At 35.3% G+C, this 22,123-nt stretch overlaps 1 protein-coding gene across 4 annotated transcripts in view; it reads left to right on the top strand.

Moving 5' to 3' along the window:
* The window catches only part of LOC125679647 (hemicentin-1-like), an 80,767-nt gene extending 69,979 nt beyond the window's left edge, over positions 1-10,788 (top strand). The window contains exons 15-23 of one of the 4 annotated variants that reach the window (XM_056156191.1): positions 1,980-2,264; positions 2,517-2,810; positions 2,895-3,393; positions 3,523-3,835; positions 5,057-5,207; positions 5,412-5,531; positions 6,347-7,455; positions 7,800-8,469; positions 10,067-10,788. In XM_056156191.1, the coding sequence (XP_056012166.1) occupies positions 1,980-2,264; positions 2,517-2,810; positions 2,895-2,998 (683 nt within the window). In that variant the 3' untranslated portion in view covers positions 2,999-3,393; positions 3,523-3,835; positions 5,057-5,207; ... (2 more) ...; positions 7,800-8,469; positions 10,067-10,788. Of the gene's footprint in view, positions 1-1,979; positions 2,265-2,516; positions 2,811-2,894; positions 3,836-5,056; positions 5,208-5,411; positions 5,532-5,951; positions 6,019-6,346; positions 7,456-7,799; positions 8,470-10,066 lie in introns of all 4 variants that reach the window. The other 3 variants (XM_056156192.1, XM_056156190.1, XM_056156189.1) reach the window with 3 other exon arrangements.
* Positions 10,789-22,123: the final 11,335 nt, after the last annotated feature.

The following is a 22,123-nucleotide window of genomic DNA, read 5'->3' as shown; positions in this document are numbered from 1 at the left end:
AATGTTTAGAATGATCGAAAATTCCCACATCTGCACCACTACGGAGATCCCAAGGAGTTGTATTCCTTTCCCAGAAACGTGTTTAAACATAATTCTTTCAAATATTTTACTATTGCTGTTCAAAGTGTGGCATTGGTCTATAATATGAAATAACTGAAGGTGTATCTCCCTTAAAGAAAAGAAGTATATGAAAAGATGAAGATGACGAACATTGATCAATCTCATAACTCATATAGCAGTACAAAAATAAAAGAGATGGGCAAACATGGAACCCTCTATCTCCCTAAAGAAAACAAGTATATGAAAAGGTGAAGATTACGAACAATGATCAATCTCATAACCTCTATAAGGAATACAAATTAAAAGTTGGGCACATTTGGATAGACTTTTAAACGTAAATACAACATATAATAGCGGAAAAAAAGAAAATGTGCATTTTAAAATTCAGTATAATTTTTGTATATTTATTTATAAAATCTAAACAATGGATAAAAGTGATGTTTTTGAACAATATCGGTTAGTACCCGACTCAGATGCACGGACTTTTCCATGGTTAGTGAAAGCATGTTATTTATTGAAATGTTCGTATGCATGGGTTTTACTGACCAATACTGCTTGGAGTAAGACGTGTAAAGGGTTTGTTTGGACACTATTCGGTAAGGAAAGCACTTTAGTTTTGACAAAATTTACCCTTCTGTCATGCCACGACTCAGCGAAAACCAACGTAATCGTTCTGTTTCTTTTTTCCGCTAGTATAGATAGAGGTTTAGAAATCATTTCTTTGCATGCCTTTAGAATTTTCCGACTGATACATTCCTGTTGTATTGCTTTAACAACTGGGAATGCTAACACAAGAACGATTATTTTCCTGACTAGTTACACTAGTAAGATTTCCGTCACCTTTAGAATCTGCATAAGGTATGTCAGGTTGATGAGTTACGTCATTAATATTTGAAACGGAAGCAAAGCGTTATTAAGTAACATTACCATTATCATCCGTGTATTGAATGGAGGGGGGGACTCACTCTTAGGTTTGGCATAGAAATGTTATATATCCTCAAGTCATCTTGCGCTCAAATCACACGGCCTCTCACCTCTGTCGGCGCGGGTTCGAATCCTGCTCTCGCCAGTAAGTGAGAAAGTCTCCCAGTTTACTTTCAGAAGGTCGGTGGTCTCTTCCTAGGTACATTGTATCTAGGTTCCCTCTTCCACCAATAAAATTGGGCGCCACCATATAACTCAAAAATTGTTGGGTGTGCCGGAAAACATCAATCAATCAATCAAGCCATTTCCAACTCAGATTATCATTATTCAAACCAGCATCATTCAAATCTAACGATCTAGTTCGTCAATACAACCTCGCATTCGGTCAAATGCTGTCTGACGTGTTTCATACTGATTGTTAAGCCGTTCTTAGCACACTGATTTTGACTGCGGATAACTCTGTTTACCTGATCAGGATATAGGGCTCACGGCGGGTGTGACCAGTCAACAGGGGACGCTTACTCCTCCTAGGCACCTGATCCTACCTCTGGTGTGTCCAGGGGTCCGTGTTTGCCCAACTAACTATTTTGTATTGCTTATAGGAGTTATGAGATTGATCACTGTTCGTTATCTTCACCTTGCATATGTTTATATGTTTTCATAAAAGTTTGAAATAGCATAGACAATGTATCTGGTGTGTCCAGGGAACCGTGTTTGCCCAACTCTCTGTTCTGTGTTGCTTGTGGGAGTTATGAGATTGATCACTGTTTTATATACTGATATATAGAAAAAAATCTTTAAAAATCTTCTCAAGAAGTTTACAATCACCTGAAAGCTTCCTGACATAGTGCAGATTCAAGTTTGTAAAATCACGGTTCCCGTGGGTAGGTCGTGGCCACAATAGGCATCAAAGTTTTACATGTGAATATATATGGAAAATTTGTAGATATGGGTCAAGGTGACTCAGATGACCCATGGGTCTCTTGGTTTTTCAGGTGCTCCTATTATTATCACGTCTTCAAATACCACAAACAAAGGTTTTGAAATTGGAGATGCATTGAATCTGACAGTGAAGTTTATGGCAAAGCCAAGCCCAAATGCATCATGGACATTTTTCTCAAAGGAAGATGTGAGGAAAGGTGTTCCGAAAATTCCTACAGCGACCGGAAAGGGCTTTACAAGTATCATTGTTAGTCATATGAGCGTACATGATTTTGGAACCTATCAACTTACATTGAATAATAAATTTGGACGAAATGAAACAGAATTCAACATTCAAGGTATGGGTAAATGTTGATATATGGTTGATGTATGTATATTCTTTGAAGGTGTTTTCGATATTTTTTTATTTTCATAAATGATTTGATTTGCACTAAATTGTGGATTGCACATATCTAAACTTAGACCATTCTTGTAACAATCAAATCATATCTGATATCAGTTTAATTTTTTTCTTGCAAACATTCAGTATCAGAAATTAAAATGATTATGTTAATATGTTTCGTGTCTTTAAAACATTAACAATTGTAAAGGTCCCCCTCATCCACCCACTGAACTGACTGTGAACTGTTCAAACACTGTACTAATCCAATGGAAGCCTGGATTTGACGGAGGAAGCGATCAGAGATTTGTTATTGAATACACAACCAATGTATCGTCATCATGGCTCTCCCACAATCCACATCCGGTGACATCAGACAATGTCGGCCATTTATCTGCATATATCCATTTTCTTCAACCCTATGTTCCTTATTTTTTCCGAATCGTTGCGGAAAACCGTTTTGGAAGTAGGAGGTCGGGATCAACTGCAAAGTGCACAATACAAGGTATGTCAAAATTACCAACTTGAAAATTTTGAAATAACTTCATTTTCTTCAAATGAAATTTTGATCCATTTTTTTTTCTTTCAGGTATATTTTTCAATTTAACAACACATTTCTTCTCCAAAAACTTTAATGTTGAGGGTAAGTATCCAAAGAAATATTCTAAACTAAGCAAGGTTAATTCTGGTTGACATATAAACTCATGGTTCCATACAGATACATTTAGCCAAACACATGTTATTGATATCACATATAATGAACAATCTGTAGTACACACTAGAGTGTATACTTTATGAGGATCTTGATATATTTCACAAAACAATTCCTTAAAGTAGAAGACTGTGTTTTTGTTAAACCGAAAATGAATCTAGATCCGATTTCGGTTAGTGTATCGAGTACCAAAACAACCTACAAATAGAACAATGCAAAGACAAAATTCAAGGAGCAATTAAAAAGACAAATCAAAATAGAACGTAAAAAGCCCTTACAGAAAATTGGCGGGACCGATGGAGGTATAAAGAAGAAGAAATGGAGCCATCGGTTGTTTTTCAAGAGATGGATTTGGAGCAGAGATTACCCTTACGGAGTAAGTAATGCGCCAAACGATAAATACAAAATAATGACACAATGAAAATGTACAATATCCCTATTTTTGTACATCTCCCTCTATCTTTGGTGAAGTTCATGTTTCAATATTAGATTCAATATTGAATAGATAACCCCAGTGGTACCTGACTATGAAGTAAGTGTGAAGACGTGGCGAACGAGATAGAGGTATGGAATGTGAATTTGTAGGGAGTGTTGGGAGATGTCGAAGAATTGTAGATTTTGGCATTCTGGCAGACAACCCTCAAATACTGCCAGCCTTTACCAGACTTTGAATCTGACAAGTTTGGTATCTCGTATGTATGGGAAGTAAGATGCAGAAACACCTTATACAATCAAGCCCATCATATGACGACTGACTCATAGCACACAACGGAGATAAGAAGAAAAAGCTTGGAATACCAACAATAAACTGGCAGCAGGTAATGAAAACCAATTATTTCTGTTGTAATATCAATTTTACGATCTTGTCAAGAATATCATCTCGAAGGACAACTTTTTCTACAGACAAGTAGACCCTAACAATATTCCCTTGCATTTCTTGTCTTGTATTTTAAACTGTAGGAATGATGATACAAGATTTGGTGAATCTAGACACAATATGAGCTACCTGGTTTTGCTAAACTGAAAATGAATTCCGGTCCACTTTCGGTTCATCTTTTAGGCAATAATAGCATGGTTTTGTTGATTTTTTTTACGTCCCGTCGATAATTATTCACTCATATTGAGATGTCACCAGTTGTAGGTAAGGTACCAGATATTTAGACCTAAACTTAGCACTCGGGGTCGTAACAGTGAGGGTTCTTTATCATGTCGACGCCTGCTGCGACACAGGACCTCCGTTTTAAATCATGTCAGAAAGACCCGTGATTCTCAGTTTTAAATTTCCAGCGTTTTTGCGAGGTAGTAATCATTACATATTTTAACGTTTTATGTTTGACGCGGCCACGGTACGAGCGGGAATCGAACTCACGACCCCCAGATTAGGACGCGAACCCTCTACTTCTGAATTACTGCATGAAGCCCACGACGGGTGTAACCGGTCGACAGGGGATTATTACTCCTCGTAGGCAGATGATCATACGTATGATGTGTCCGGAGGTCCTTGTTTTTTCTCCTCTTAATTTTGTATTCCTTATAGGAGTTATGATACTGTCCACTATCTTGTTAGTATAAGTCTTTCATTTTGTTTTCGGCCTTACTTGCAAACTTTAAGAGTAATGCTGTATTTAATGATTAACATAACGAGACTGTATCTAGTTATATCTTTAATAATGTTTTTCAATATTAGGTGTATTCTAACTTGATCAATTTAGAATATATTCAGAGATGATATAGGCACAATTGTTGATCATCAGGGTTATGGCAACATATACGTGTATGTCGGTATGTGGAGCTTACAGCGGGTGTTTCATACCGATTCTTGGCACACGGATTTAGACTACGGATAACTCTGTTTACCTTATCAAGATATAGAGCTCACGACAGGCGTAACAGGTTGACATGGGATGCTTACTCATCCTATGCACCTCTGGTGTGTCCAAGGGTTCGTGTTTGTCCAACTATCTATTTTGTATTGCTTATGGGATTTATGAGATTGATCACGGTTCGTTATCTTCACCTTTCATATGTCATAATTTCAGCATTAACCTTAATTACCATTTATTGAAATTGGAGAGAAGACCAGGAAATGTGTGATTATGCAATGAAAAGCAAGAAAATATACTGTTCAACAACATGCTGTTCATTAAATTGGCAGGACTCTGTAAAGGCTGGGAGGCCTTTCATAGCAAGGTATATTCTACAAGATATTAGTGATGAAGGGGGTAATTTTACGAATCCTTTTGGTCATGACTTATTTTTAAATGTTTTAGATTAGATGTATCATAAATAATAAAAACATGATAATCTCACGATAATGATTCTATACTATGCCCTTAAACTAAGTAAATTACATTGTAAGTTTGAAATGTACAACAATTCTCTGAATTTCATCAGGTGAAAACTATGGTCATGGACAATGAGTCTACTTTTATTGGTGGAGTGAAGGCAACAATGAATCCTGGCTAAGCAAAAGGCTGACAGCAGCCAAACCGAAACGGATTCAAAGGTGCATAGGTACATACGAGTAGTACTTAAGTACGTAATTTAGATACCATATTGAGAAATGTTTCCTTTATTGTAGGAGACACTTTGATGTTGACCAGTTCTTACTTGTCTTAAGATGTAACAAAAAAAGAAGAATTGTTGGGGGTTGAATGGAAATCGAACTTAAGACCTCTACATTACTAGTCCTTTGCTTTAACCACCGCGCTATCTATGTTGATATGTACTGTTAATGGTGAAGATAACGAACAGTGATCAATCTCATGACTCCTATAAGCAATACAAAACAGATAGTTGGGCAAACACGGACAATTTGATATATTAGAGGTGGGATCAGATGTCTAGGAGGAGTAAGCACCCCCTGTCGACCAGTCACAGCCGCCGTGAGCCTAAAACCCAAAACTTCAACACATACAAAAATTGTTCTTTCAGTACTTTATGCATATGATGATGGAGTATAGCTACATAGATATGACAAGTTGACAGTGGGGAAGCTGAGGTAATCCCGTTTGTCATGATGTTGTTAGTTTGCCGTTAACATTTATATTTATCATAAAAATCTAACAACGAAGCCCATATGGGATCTGGAAGACATTGATGTCTTTTATTTCGAGTTCACTGTATCTGTATAAGCCAAATTCTTAATATTTTCGTTGCAAGGAATTGTACTACATTACAGTTCAAATGAAAATGTGATGGAGTTAATAAGAGAATTATTATTTTGATTTGATGAATGGTGTTTTGGTTTGCAGTGAAGATGATCGCAATTTCATCTAATTCAGGATACGTTTATAGAGTCTGTTTATTCATACATGTCTTTCAAATAGCAGGTAAACATGAGTCATGTGGATTGTGACGTAAGCATGGACGAAAGGCTGTAGATAAAAATGGATTCTGCATTGGGAACCCCAGTCTGATCTGACGTAAAAGTCACATCAAAGATAATGGCATAAGTATATATGTTGCAAAAGCTGGTAAGGTTACAAAAATGGGATCAATACCAACCAACTAGAATTAAAATTTCAACAATGTGGTTTCCAAGAAGTCACCCAAACTTTTGTAAGTATCATAATTTGTATGCTGAAAGGTATATCATTATGTTTAGGAAATTGAAGTTACCCATGCATACTGAAATTGTCATCAGTCATGACATTTTGATATTCCTTTAGTTTTACAGACACTAGATTCTCTGTAACAATTTGTCTAAAAGCGAGGGTAATAAGTATAAATCCAAGGTAAAAGAAAACGTGTTATATAACTCCAAGGTAAAAGAAAACGTGTTATATAACTCCAAGGTAAAAGAAAACGTGTTATATAACTCCAAGGTAAAAGAAAACGTGTTATATAATGTAAAACTTATACGGTACCAATTTTGATGCACCTGATGCGCATTTCGACAAATAATGTCTCTTCAGTGATGGTCAACCGAAATGTTTGAAATCCGAAATAACAATGAAGTTTTAGAGCTATTATAGCCAAAAACAGCGTGCCAAAAAAGTGGAGTCAAATTCGTCCAAGGATAAGAGCTATGCATGAGGGAGATAATCCTTAATTTTGAAATGAATTTCTAAATTTTATAACAGCAATTAAATATTCATCCGTATTTTCAAGCTAGTAACGAAGTACTTAGATACTGGGCTGTAGAGACCTTCGGGGACTAACAGTCCACCATCAAAAATGAAAAATATTTCTTTCGAAACACGTGAATCAGTCTAAGGATAAGAGCTATATATAACTCTCATGTCAGTTTCTTCCTATGTGTTTAAATTTGAAGTTTACAAGTAAACAATTTTTTGGTATTTTTTTTTTTTTAGTTTTAGAATTCGATGTTGAAAGCGAACAGTGATTTATCTCATCACTATTATGGAGAATACAAATTACGAGTAGGTCAACCACGAACCTTTGAAAATACTAGATGTGGGCGATGTGCCTAGGAGTAAGTATATCCCTGTTAACTAGTCACACCCGTCATGAGCCTTATGTTACATGCAATTCGTGAAATTATCCCCCTACTAAATCAGAAATTTAATTAGTAACATTAAAGTTTACATAATTTAGAGAGTTAAGGAATTTTTAAAACAAGAATGTTTAAATAACTTGTGTTATTAGAATATAAGTGTGGTAGTTAATTCGCAATATTATCAATGTATGTACATGAAGAAAACTAAATACCATGTTCTCTTTGAATTCATCCAAGATTCTTTTTCACGTGCAAAGTTGAAATGCAAAGTTTAATATAATTTTGTTGATTTGATTAATATGTGAATTTCATTTGTATAGCTAGTCATGTCATCAGGAGAATTCGCTATTAAACGCACCGGCATACTAGAAAACAAGTTGAATAATCACCCTGAGCAAGTGCAAAGGAGCACAGAGCGCAAACGTCATCAGCTGAAATTTCAAAGATCGGCAAATAATAGCATAGGCTCTAATTGCATGGGTACACATATTTAACTTTTTCTATTCCAGTTAAAATGGTTGCATGGATGAAGTTCATTGCAATTTACAGGCATGTTTTTTTTTACAGTTTCCATTACGCTCCATTGCAAAGGGTTTGCTATTTCCAGGAAACTTATATAAACTTTATATTGTTGTATTTTATATTTGAGATGATTAGATGATGGTTGTCTTTGAGCCACTAACTGTTTACCTTGTTAAAGATCATTTGTCATAATGAGAGATACATTTTATTGCAGGTGAAATCCCTAATTATTAGTTCAGTTTTATACATATATCATACATATGAAATGGTAAAGAGGGTACATTTAAAACAAGTGTAGCTTAAATATCTTTCCAAATGTGTTTCAGCTGACGACTACAATGGTAATGGGATTTTTTACACAGAGAGAGAGAACGACATAGGAAATGTAACGCTGTAGAGGGACTTTTTAGTGCCAACAGGCCAATTTCGTATGATCTTCAACCAAGAGACCAACGGCTTGATAATTAAGTAAGTAGTCGTTCGTGAAGAAAAATGTTTTGAAATTCTCAATTGTTAAATTATTGGTATTCAAATTTCCATTTTATGCAGCAGGTTTGATGGTTAACACATAGCGCTCTAGTTTCAGACACAAAATAAGCTTGAATAGACAGAAGTGAGAAATGTGTAGTTTACAAGGATCTTACTAAATTGATTATTCATTTCACTTAAGGAAACTTAACCCGTTTATTATGTACAAATGACTTGCAAGTGTCACTGAATCCCCTATAAATTTCAAAGTGAATTTTAAAATTTTCGGGACAATCTGTCCCTTCCTCAGAACGGTATAATATTTACATAGATATAAATACAATGTGTAAATATTATATTGTCCAGCAAATTTATCAATTCACTTTTGCCCACTTTTGCTCGTATCGTTGGTCATTTTAGAGCTTTTATATCCTTTTTTATTCGACCTCGTATCCACTATTAAATCTGACACTTTGGATGTTGTGGGTTTAAAGTGATATATATATATATATATATATATATATATATATATATATATATCCAATATTAAAGTCGAGTAATAATTCACTGTTACCGTTTTCGGCTTGTGCCATTGATCGATGAACTTTTGGCAAAATCCGAAAGCGCTAATAGTGAAAAATTATTCCAGGTTTGTGTTTCTTGATATTCATTATTGGATATATTTACTATATCAAATATTATATTCTTTTCACAAACTATATATAGATATAGATATATATAGATACACACACACACACACACATATATATATATATATATTTATATTACAAATCGCATTTTCCTCTATGAACCAACCAATTTCAGCGCGCGACACAATCCGTTCATATTGACTATGAACGGATTATGAACTAGCTTAAAGCACGCGACTGAGAGAGGGTAATGATTTGAAAAAAATAGAACATCTGTTACAAAGATCTCGCAGGTCACACCCTTGGATTAAGATTGTAAACTTACGTGGATTATCATCCCAATCTTGCTGTCTCCTACCTCCAAAATACAGTGCACCTTGCAATGTTGATAAAAGGCAGGACGAGACGAAATGTGACGTCATGTCTATGTGTTGACGTACGTCACAATAACTACTGCGACAGAGGCTAGGAGTTCGTTTTATGCAACAAAATAGAAGCAATGTAAACAAACGGTGTTTTAGTACATAAATATAAATGTAAGAAATGAACATCACTTTTGAGCTGTTCATGGTCAATATGAACGGATTTGGATTTGAGGCAAATTTTCTGTGAATCGCTAACGCGATTCACAGAATTTGCCTGAAATCCAAATCCGTTCATACTGACCATGAACAGCTCAAAAGTGATGTTCATTTCTTATATATATATATATATATATATATATATATATATATATATATGTGTGTGAAATGTGAAGATAACTAATGGTTATCAATCTCATAAGTCCTATAAGCAATACAAAATAGAGAGTTGGGCTTACACAGACCCTTGGATATACCAGAGGTAAGTGCCTAGGAGGAGCATCTATGCTTAGATAATCTTACAAAATATCTCTACACGTGTACAGATATTTACTTTGATATTGACAGGGACATTTTCCTTTCCAGCTAGAACGTCAGAAATAATCCAGATGTCTGCGGTTTGTGGGGTGAAGGAACCCAGACATCGTCCCAGAAGTCTAAAGGCATTAGCTGTGAAAATGATGGACATTTGTAGGAAGAATGATGAAACACAATGGCGTGGTTGATGATACGTCTAATGGAGCTGGAAGACTGTCTTCCTTTATACAGTTCATAAATTCATTTGACATTAAATCATTACTTTTTTGTCACAATGTTTTAACATTTGACATCCTTGTTCTTATGTATAAACTTTTTATTTCAAAATATCAAGAATTGTATAAAGTTTCATAAATACTCTTAAAGTTGTCACACATATCTACAGCAAAAATGATGTTTCAGGCTTGAAGCAACATACTCTAAATTTACTTGTCAAAGATTACGAAGCTCACAATGCATTAGCTGATGATGCTAAAACTTGAAGAGTAAATTAAGTTAAATTAAGCCTTTGTTTTCATGTGTAAGGGGTGATGTCTTCACTTTAAGCTATCATATTGTAAAGTTATCCTTCAAGTTCCTTGCACAAAGAAAGTTATTTCTATTAATTGCACTTCCAAGACAATTGTATTACATTCAATAAGTTTATCAAAACTGATGACAATTCACTATAGGGATCAACTTAATGGGTTTAGACATGTATTTATTGAACACATTTCATACTCGGTATATTCCATGCCAAGAATTTCCAAGCATAAAATATTATTAACAAATTTGTTGGTTGGTTTTTTAATAAACGGGCGTACATACATGTAGTAACCAAGATGAAAACCCTGTCTCATATGAAAACCGAGGAATTATAAAGTTGAAATTGCAGTATGAGCGTTGGTGTTCTTCCCTGGTCGGTATTTAATTTCGAAATCTGTAAGTTTTGCTTAGATAGGTATTTCAAAGAATTGATGTCTGTTAATACAGTGAACTTGTTTCTTATTAGATAATCCCTGATTTTTTCAATACCACTCCACACAAGGGCTGTTAATCAATTTTATATTACTCATATTTTTTGCTGATTTTTCATTCGGTCTGAGGTCTCTACTGGCGTACAGAATCACAACAGTATGTCAAGTTTGAATCTGGGATAATACAGCACGAAGTCCATGTCCACTGGCGTCAGCGTCTACGATGAATGGAGATTTCGAATGAAGGTTCGTCAATCTGGGAAAAGTTCCTATAGAACGGTGGTAATATCCCGCAAATCCACGAAATCGTTTCAATTCTTTCACTGTTTCGGATAATTTCCAGTTTTCGATGCTCTTGATCTTATCATCTTTTGTAGATATTTTATCTTCGCTCACTACATAGCCCAAGTGTTTCATAGATGATTGAAAGAATTTGCACTTGTGCGTTTTTTTAGTTTCAATCCATGCTTGCGAAAAATTGTAAATATTTTGTCAAAGCAAGCAATGTGTTCACTCAATGTTGTAGAATACACATTTATGTGACCCCAAAACACTAACAACGTGTTAAGCAACTCACAGAAACAATGTTGTATTAAACACTGGGACGTCGCTGGTGCGTTTTGGCATTCTGTTGAATTCATGGCGTCAGAATGGAGTGGTGATAGCGGTTTTCTCTCTATCTTCGTCAGCGACTGCTATTTGGTTATAACCCGATAGTTGAAAAAATAGACGATCCATGTAGAACACCAAATGTTTCTTCTACTCTTGGTAACGAAAACTTGTCTTTGATTGTTTTCTCGTTGAGTTTGCGATACTCCACTCACAAAAGTAACGAATTATCCTTCTTGCGCACAATTACAAAAGGCTGAAGTAACTTGCAGATATACTGATTTACTTCCACGAATTGGGGCGGTGGAATGCGCCAGTACTGTTGAGCGATTTGGGTGTTATCAATGAGGCGGATCTGGCGTTTTACAGTTCCCGTACAGCCGATGATATCATCATTCTTGGAGAAGAGATCCATTGTGTTTGCAGAATAAAACGATGATTATACGTAGCGACTCTTCTTCGTTACTGCAATCAAATCGGAATAGTTCGTCCGGTAAATCAAACTTTCCCACAGGGAACGCAATTTTCGAGGTTTCACAGTTTTGTCGAATATAAACTTCCTCAATGTTTCTACACGGTTAGATCCAATGTCGGAATGTTCACTTTCACTCTCGCATCTTGAGACAGTAGCGATCATTGTACGAGGTTTTACATAAATATTTTCATCACCAATATTAGTTACACAAACCCCTATTGGTGCTTTTGCCAAATTGACCCACGTGTTTACAATGTGGAAATTTCTATGCAAATATGCACCATTGGTCAAATAATTAACAGCAACTTCACTGGTAACACGTCGTCCTGTACATGGAATCACTATACATAGCAGTATATGCGGGAACACAAAATGGCACAGTTCCGATAAATCTAGCAAAGCCAGAAACATACTTTTGTTCTAACAGATTTTGGACGTAACTGCTTCACATAGAATTCCATTAGAGCGAACATCATTTAAAATTTCTCTCAATTCATTGAGAATGTTCATTCTGATTGTTCCAGGAACGGTTCTTTAACGTTTTCTTGTACACTTGTCACTTCATTCCTTTTCTATTGGGAACCTACGATGCGGTATGGATTTTCCAATGTGATTAAGGTAGCTCATTACACTGAAATTATATTAAATGGATCGTTGAAACACCTCTTATGAAGTATGATTTTACCATCGGAAGAGTGATACAATCTCTACATCATTTTAAATCAATTTTGGGGATTTTCCCGGAATGATAAAAAAGATGTTTTCTTGCAATGATATTTTTGAGTCCAAATTTCGTTGTGATTTGGTGCGTAATATGAATATCTAATAAAACATGTCTAAAAGATTAAGATGTATAGAAAAACATTTTTTAGAAAATTGAAAACGTTATTTGTTTTTTTAAATCTACGAATAAAATCTTTGAAATACACGTCAGTTAGAAAAGAAATATATCGAAAAAATATATTATGAAAAGAAATTCAAATGAAATGACAATATTTTATATATAATAACTCTATTTAAACTGGAGAAAAAAAGTGCCGCTCCTAATCAATATTGAATGGGATGTGGTTTTCTGATTACAATGTTCTCTATGACTACTTATTTTATAATTCCGATCGGGCTTGGTTCAAATAGAAAAAACGTAATTTTTCTGAATTTTGACCATTTATTTCACTTTCTTTTTAAAATACATTTCTCTGATATATTTTTTTTTCTAACTGACATGTTTTTTTTAAGATTCTATCTGTAGATCTATAAATATTAGCAAATAACGTTTTCAATTTTCATAATTTAAAAAAAACCCACTTATTTTAATGGTTTAGGCATGTGTCTTAGATATTCATTTTATGCATCAAATCACAGCGAAATTTGAACTCTAGAGTATAAAAGGTTAAGATAACGAACAGTGAACAATCTCATAATTCCCATAAGCACTACAAAATAGATATAATTGGGAAAACATGACCCCTGGACACACCAAAGGTGGGATCAGGTACCCAAAAGGAGTAAGGCCCTGCCGACCGGTCAAACGTATCATTCCGGGATAAATATCAAACAATTCATACAAAATACGTAAGAGCTTGTGTCACTTTTTCGATGGTGAAATCATGCTTCATAAGAGGTGTTTTAACAAGCCATTAAATAAAAATGCAGTGCAATGAGCTACGTTAAATAAGGAGTAATGTAGCCAACATAAGGAATTGCGAGTCCATTAACACCTTTAAGTTGCAAATGACATGTTGGCTTCAAAGATTGTCCGAGTGGTTGAATGCGATTGCGGTAAAATGATCCAGTTATTGTAAAGACCATTGATCCTGTGTAAGCCACGTAGCTAATACTTAAATCTAAAGCACTAACATTCTTTATTGAACCCTGTTCCACCATATTACATGAAAACGGAGCCCTGCAGACTGTCATCTATCAACAGAAACGTATCAATATATGCTGCTTGTATTCCGAATCGTTGTTGCTTACACTTGCATGACAAAATATATCTACAGAACCAGGTTTGTCCCAATTGAAACACTTCGGACTGTGGCTATTACAGGGACATCAACAGAGTCGTTTAAAGTCAACATTTCTCAAGTTTTTGGTCGTGGTTATCACTAATTTACCAATACAATCTCTCAAATGCTGTCTAACATGTTTCATACTATTTGAGGCCGTTCTTTGAAGATTGATTTTAACTCACAGTAGGTGTGACCGGTTGAAATGGGACCATAATCTTCTTAGGAAAGTTATTCCTCCTATAGTATATCCAAGTGTCCGTGTTTGTCCAGCTTTTTAATTCTATATACATGTTAAAAGTTCGATCACTGTTATGTTATTTTTTCCAAAAAGATAAGAAATATTTATAAAGCAGGGTTCTGCCTTAATTCTTTACACATATGTGGAACATGGGTTTAGAACCAGCCGATGCGTAAAGTTCCAGTCCAGCAAAAATACCAAGCGAGACAAGGGGGTATCTAAATGACAGGTCAGCCTAATTTAGAGTAGTATCTAGACATTGAGGAATAAAGTGTATCAATAAAAATACCTTCTTATTGATGAAAGGTGCAAACAACGAACAGTGGTCAATCTCATAACTCCAACAAGCAATACAAAATAGATAGTTGAACAAACACGGACCCCTGGGCACACCAGAGGTGGGATCAGGTGTCTAGGAGGAGTAGCATCCCCTTTAGATCAGTCACACAAACTGCAGATATAAATCATTTTAAAGAGTATATCTGTCTCCGTTACGATTTTGAATGTTAGTTGACAATATTGATTTTCTAATAACATATGGCAATTGCTTGACGTTAACTTTAAGGTAATTCTCATGTACTTTCTCGTCTCATACATAGTATCGCATCTGATCGGCATTTTGAGACATACACGACATCATACTAGGGGGGATGGAACACAATCGAACATATCCGAGATGGTTTGAGCTACAAAATTTTCGGTTCGCAAAGTTATTGTATTTGCATGATCTGAATTTAAAAATGACACAACCATACAGTGTATATTGCTTAATTGGAGGACATTTGAGTCTACACATACGTCTATTAAATGTTCTACCTATGCATGAAAGTTGAAAAAATTCTCATAATCCTACTGATCGTCTTTTTTATTTTGCAAAGTAATCATCGGTTGCCCTTATTTCAATTTCATTCTAGTATTATGATGGAAAAGTGAGGATAAAAACAATACTCAATTCCATATATCCCATAAAGAATACAAAATTAAGAGTAAGGCAGACTTGTACCCCTCGACACAGATGGTGGGATTAGGTACATTTGAGGAATAAGCATCCGCTGTCAACCAGTCATAACCGAAGATATCCCACTATCTTAATCAGACAAACAGAATAATTTATAGTTAACATGTATAGAAGAAGAACGACCTAACAATTTATATGAAACAGGTCAGACAACATTCGACCTAACGACAGGTCTGTCTGAATTAACTTACCAGCTCTCGTCATTAAACTACTTTGTATCAAGGTATTACTCGTAATGATGTATCCCCACACTTAGATACAACATCATATATTGCAAATTGTTAAATATATAACGATCAATTTATTGTAGCGAGAAATCGATTATAAGTTGTATATGTCTACAAGGCCTTTAATGATGATATATATCCCGTTTGAACAAAACTTGTGTAGAGCATGAAAATGTAGTAATTCTTATGGTTTGTTGTATCGCATTTTGTCGATGTATTTATAATTGTATATAATGATATTATCAATTCAATAGCAGATAGTGCACACTCTATATAGCAATCATATTACAGATGGATTTCATTCTATACTGTACTGATGGTGTGGGAATAATTAATCTCTAAAACAATAGCGATAGAGATAACCCAGTGTGTGGAGATTGGTACAAATCAGAGTTGCTGCTTCCTGCAGTTGGCTTAAATACGTTCTTGACGTTGTTGCAGGTAATATTAAACTGTGATTGGCCATATTAATTAGGAAGAACACAGGGAGAGAACATTCTAAGAATTGTGACTTATGACCCCTAATGGATGCTGCTGTTGGGATACCATAATATGAATGATTTTACCGAATGATGAATGATTCCACCGAATGATTAACCGTCGTTAGCATTATAATAATTTTGTCTATCGCTATCATAGGTCCTACAAGAAAGATTGCCGAGCATGGATGTGATATTGCTCATCCTGTGGTAGTCCCACATTACAAATCTGGCAGAGGCAGAGTAGTATTATACAATATTCGGTTTTCTGATGCTCCCTACAGCGTGAAGTACCATTATCCACTATGGGTCTTTACGTTTGATAACGAAACTCATTATGTTTTGGAGAGTGATTGCATTGCTACACAGAAAGCTTCATTATGATGTGCCGTCATAGCCACGAAATCTACACGGTTACCTCAGCTGAATGCCCGGTGGATAGTGACTCCCAGATAATTTGCAAAGGAAATTTGTATTGATTTGATTTGGATTTGTGATGTGCTTGTTACATTGGACTATCTCTTTATACACACACATGCGCTAAATACCCTGACAGTATTTCACTTGAGTTAAGGATGAATTTATTGGTAATTTGAACATGGAATCTCTCTTAGTATACCTGGGAATGCTTGATTGCAGGTGTGGGAGAGAGTGTCATTGATCACATCATTTCTGTGTTATATTGATGAAATTCAACAACAAATTCCAAAACGACTAATCTTCCATTGACACACCACAAACATATATACATTCACATACAAACACGCATAAACATACATACAAACGTATCAAACACAAACATACACACACATATATTTACAAACCTTACATGCACATACCTTTACATACACGTACAAACACATTTACATACACGTAAACATAATTAGATCAACGTGCAGACACTTATATGTACTGTGCACATACACACACTTACATACACGTACAAAGACTTTATATACATACACACACGTAAACACACTTACATATAAACATACTTACACGTAGACACACCTTAAGATAGACGTGCATACACTTACATACCTAAGAGCTTGTTCTGCTTGTGATCAGTTTTTAAGAAAGCTACTGACAAACAAGTTGATGGTGCAGGGGTTCCAACAGTCTCATTTAAAATCAACATTTGGTCAATTATAATGTCGTTATAACGATCTACTTTGCCAATACAACCTGTCATTGGGTCAAATGCTGTTTGACGTGTTATGTGTTTCATACCGGTTATTAAGCCGTTCTTGGCACACTGATTTTGACTACGGATAACTCAGTTTATCTGATCAAAATATAGGGTTCACTGAGGGTGTGGGCGGTCGACAAGGGATGCTTGCACCTCCTGGGCACCTGCTCCCACCTCTGGTGAGTCCAGGGGTGCGTGTTTCCCCAACTCTTTATTTTGTATTGCTTATAGGAGATATGAAATTGATCATTGTTCGTTATCTTCACCTTTCATACACACACTATCATACCGTACATGTACACGCAATTACATAGATATACTTACATACACGTACATACACATTTACCCACACACTTTCATACACGTACACACACTTACATGCACAATTACATACACGAACACACAAACTTACATACAGTACACACTTACAGACACGTACACACAATTTTACATAGACGAACACACACATACATTCACGTACACACACTTACATACACATACACAAACTTCCACGTACACACACTTACATACACTTGCATTGACGTACACCGACCTTTACATACACGAACACACATTCACCGAGTATTTACATGTACATATACTTAGATACAGGTACACACATCTTTACTTACATGTACACACACCTTCACACACTTACACACACGTACACATAAGGCATGACCAGTGAGATTTACACTGTATATATAATTCTATGTATGACGTAACATATTACGTTTGATGTGTGTAGTTTATTCTGGGTGTGACATACGATAGTGCCAGTGAGATGTAAAATAACAAGCATTCTGAGAGGATTGCATGACAATACATATTCCCCTACCAGTCGCAAAAATAACCGAATCGTAACAATATTCAAAGTTCATTATGTAGGTAATGGTAAAGAGGGGAAATGGGGAACCAGGATAGGAATGGTTGGGAATCTGCCACTATTCAGGTACAAAGACTAGACCAGGAACAAACAAAAATTCATAATTTGGTTCAAGTCTTTAACCAAGTCAATGAACTGTGAAATGTAGGTGATCATGGGCAATATAGCTACATTGTTGAACTACTATGTTAAAAGTTGTAATGAATGTAGTACGCTTATCTACAGAAATAAGAAAATTGGATGTAAACTAATAATTCATGCAATTTATCTAAGTCCAATGGTCAAACTTTTGTGAAAAATCAACGGACCGAGAAAATGTTCGAACTTGATCTGTAACTTGTTATGACAAAGCAATTTACCAAATATCAAATGAATATTTGCAAGCACAACAAACAAAAAGTCTGGAAAACTGATAATTCATGCTATCTTTCTAAGTTCACGGGCCATAACTTAGTGAAAAATAAACGGACCGAGACGAAATTCGAATTTGATCTGTAACTTGTTATCGGAAAGTAATTTACTAAATATCAAATAAATATCTGCAAGAACAGATAAAAATGACGGACAGACGGGCGGACAAAGCGAAAACCTAAAGTTCCCATCGACGTTGTATGTAGAGGACTAATAAAGTATACCAGTCTGTGATCTAGAACCCACTGATTTCTAAAAATTACTGCTTTGTATCAAAATAATTTTTCTTCCCCATTACTTTATAGATTTTTATCTTCTGCTGCAATAATTTCTAAACATTGGCAATGGATTGGTCGAGTAGGTATATTGGATAAAGCTGGCGAAAACAATATGGGATGTAAGACAAACTACAGGTGACGTGTAGAAGGAATTCATTCTATTGAAAGAAAATGGGTTGAACTCTATATATATATTATTACTACAGTAAATTGATCCGAAGAGTCGGATCACGTCAAGTTGACAGGCGTGGATCATCAGATCACACGAGACGCGAAGCGTCGAGTTTGATCTGATGATCCGCGCCTGTCAACGAGACGTGATCCAACTCTTCGGATCAAGTTACTGTAGTAATGATAAATTTATTATATACCCCCTTCTGCATTTTAAATCCACATTTCTAAGATAATAAATGTAATCCAAACTATCAAAAACACAGACATACCATGAAATTGTGTTTTGTGTACGCGGTTTCGTTTGTGACGCGGTCAATATTTTCCACAAATAACGTTGCGTTGATGCATGGTGACGTCATTGTGACGGCATCAGTTTCAGAGGATACTGATACGGAATCAGAAAACCACAGTGTGGTGATCCGGAAAACCGGATCACACGCTGTGAAATCCACAATATCAAAGAACGATACATTGATGGGTATATAATAAAGTGAAATATCTCAAACTGTTTCTTTTCATCTTTGTATCAATATGTAGAATCATGATCAATAAATAAAAGTGAACAAAAGCGTGCGTCTATAAGTCTGTAAATAGATGGTAATTTTGGGTAAGCGACAAAGCAGTATATTGAACGTTGTCATTATATCATGTGTTCTATTTTGGGTATGTTATGTGTTGGAATGACACGTAATTGTCAAAGAGAACTTGGGGAATGAGAAAGTTTATTTCAAGACTTACAAACAATAAAATTATTTCAAGGAACATTTGGTACATCGGGTGTTTTTGAAAGATAAACATTCCCTATTTTTAACCACAGTTCATCTTGTACCATGCGTCTCTCTGTTAGTGTTATCTTGATATTACAGTGCTTTTGTCAGTGACCAGATCTTGACAGTTGTTTCATTTTTAAATAAAACAGGAAAACTGCAATGTATGATAAGAAATTCTAGCTAACCTTTTCCCCTCCTTAAATGTTTGTTTTGCTCTAAACCAGGAACAAGGAAATAAGTAACACGTAGGCATCACGTTCAGCGTTTCCCAATTAGAAAATACCGCATCTGTATGTCTGACCAATCAGAATGATTAATTGACGGGAACCACCATTGATAAAAAAACATGTATAGATAAAATGTTCCCCTTGTTTTTTTTCTTCATAAATCCTAATGGGTATTACATATTCTGAAATACGTTGTTCAGTTGCAAATATTTCTTCATCAAATCATAGTTTTATGGATGAAGTCACAAATATATTAAAACTGTTACTTTTCTACTCATGATTATGTTGGTCAGATGTCGGTTTTCAGGACTGGGCATTCAGCACTGTGAGATGTTGTGGCAAGGATCCGATAGGGGAGTGGGCGATACTCATCAGAGTTCATTGTACATGTATATATGAACATAAATAACAACATTAATGTCTCCATTGATCTATTGTGTAGCGTATATCAAACTAATGATTGAGATTTGCATGTTTGTTATACAGTAAAATATGGTTACAGCAAACACACTTCTAATAAATCCATGGTTGCAGTGAAGTAATTTTCATCCCCGTCATTTTTAAAGCATAATGAACTTATTTGAATCTGAATCTAATTGTTTGTTCTCAGCATTTCTTTACCAGTCTGTTTTGCTGTATGTACTTATGTGAATTTTTGCATCTGTATTGTTGCCCCATGTAGAAGTATCTCAGTGGAGGAGAGTAAAATGATTGATTATCAAAACCATTTACAAGAAAGTGTACTAGATATCCCAAAGAACGTTCGTATCATTGGTTTGTTACCAAAGTACATTTGAGCGTACATAGTGTATGAAAAGGGTGCTATATAAATATGGTATTATTATTCTTACATGTGGATTCCATACACATCTACCTATGGGGCTGACTTTGTTCAACACTGGAACCGAAACTCTATGGAACCTGGATCACACGACAGCAGCTTGCAGACAGAGAGGGGTGGCTGTTTTCAATTTCATACCCGAAAACATCAAACGCAGGGCTTATTGCAAGTTGCTTTGTTTTACAAATTAGGTGATAGGACCGGCGAACATTAGGTTGCAAGAAATGAAATATACATTCATCCGATATAGTCAAAACATTTGACGTCACCATACGATGCATAGACACATGTTAACTCAGCGCGGGTTGAAAAGATCTATCATCGCACGGGTGAGAACACTTTTCAGCGCGGACTCTTTTCAAACAATGGGATTGAAATTGCAATTCCTGAGTTCATTTTCAATCTATATAATTTTACACTAATCAATGAATGTCACAGATTGACCGAGTTTTTGTCAAAGTAAATATAAAAGAAATGACACACTGCACAACACTTTGTTTACTTTACAATGGTTTTCCACTTTTACAAAATACAGTATTTTTACTACAGTTTATTGAATAATTAAAGTTGGTTTCTGCTTCCACATATTCTCTTCTTCTCAAACATTGGCGGGCAGAGGTATTACGTGCAAATTGCGATATGTCCCGTATTTGGTTTACTTGTACCTTGGACCTCAGAAGTGAAGCGACGACAATCTGGTTTGTAAGAGAAATTAGTAAGTGAAGTTTTCAATATACAAAACACTGGGTGCCAACTATCTCTGTGCACGCCATGCCTGCTACGCCCAAACTAACTCGCAACTGGTATTTCAAGTGAATATATACACAGGTATCTAAATTTAAACCTCAACATCATTAACTTTACCTGTATGGAAGCAAGTTAGGAATAAAATTATATACATCTAATTATTTTGTACAAGGTTAAAACTAGAGAAAGTAGTTTGGACATAAAATGTGACAATGAATTATAAACATTAGAAAATTGTACAAAGTTAATATCCACCCATTCCAACGAAAATAGGAAAGTCTTCGCTCAGTAAAAAATTATGAAAGAAGAATGTTTATCTAATGACTTTAAATCATTTTAATAATTACGTGGCTTAAAAAGATTGGGGTAAACGTTAGTATGGGTTTAATTCCAAGAAAAGAATTATACAAAGTAGCTAGCAGATAAGTTTTTGTTTGTACATTCGTCCACGGGGAATATCAATTTGACTTACGAAGTAGATATTCTATCGTCCCAAAGAAAAGGGGGTCCCAAAAAATTGGACAATTCCATACCTGTATGTGTCCGGTATGAAATACTAAAACAAATTAAA

This window comes from Ostrea edulis, chromosome 2, assembly GCF_947568905.1.
Source record: "Ostrea edulis chromosome 2, xbOstEdul1.1, whole genome shotgun sequence".
In the NCBI taxonomy this organism is placed as follows: Eukaryota; Metazoa; Mollusca; class Bivalvia; order Ostreida; family Ostreidae; genus Ostrea; species Ostrea edulis.
Note: the sequence above shows the minus strand (reverse complement) of the source record. Positions and strands in the feature narration are given on the sequence as shown.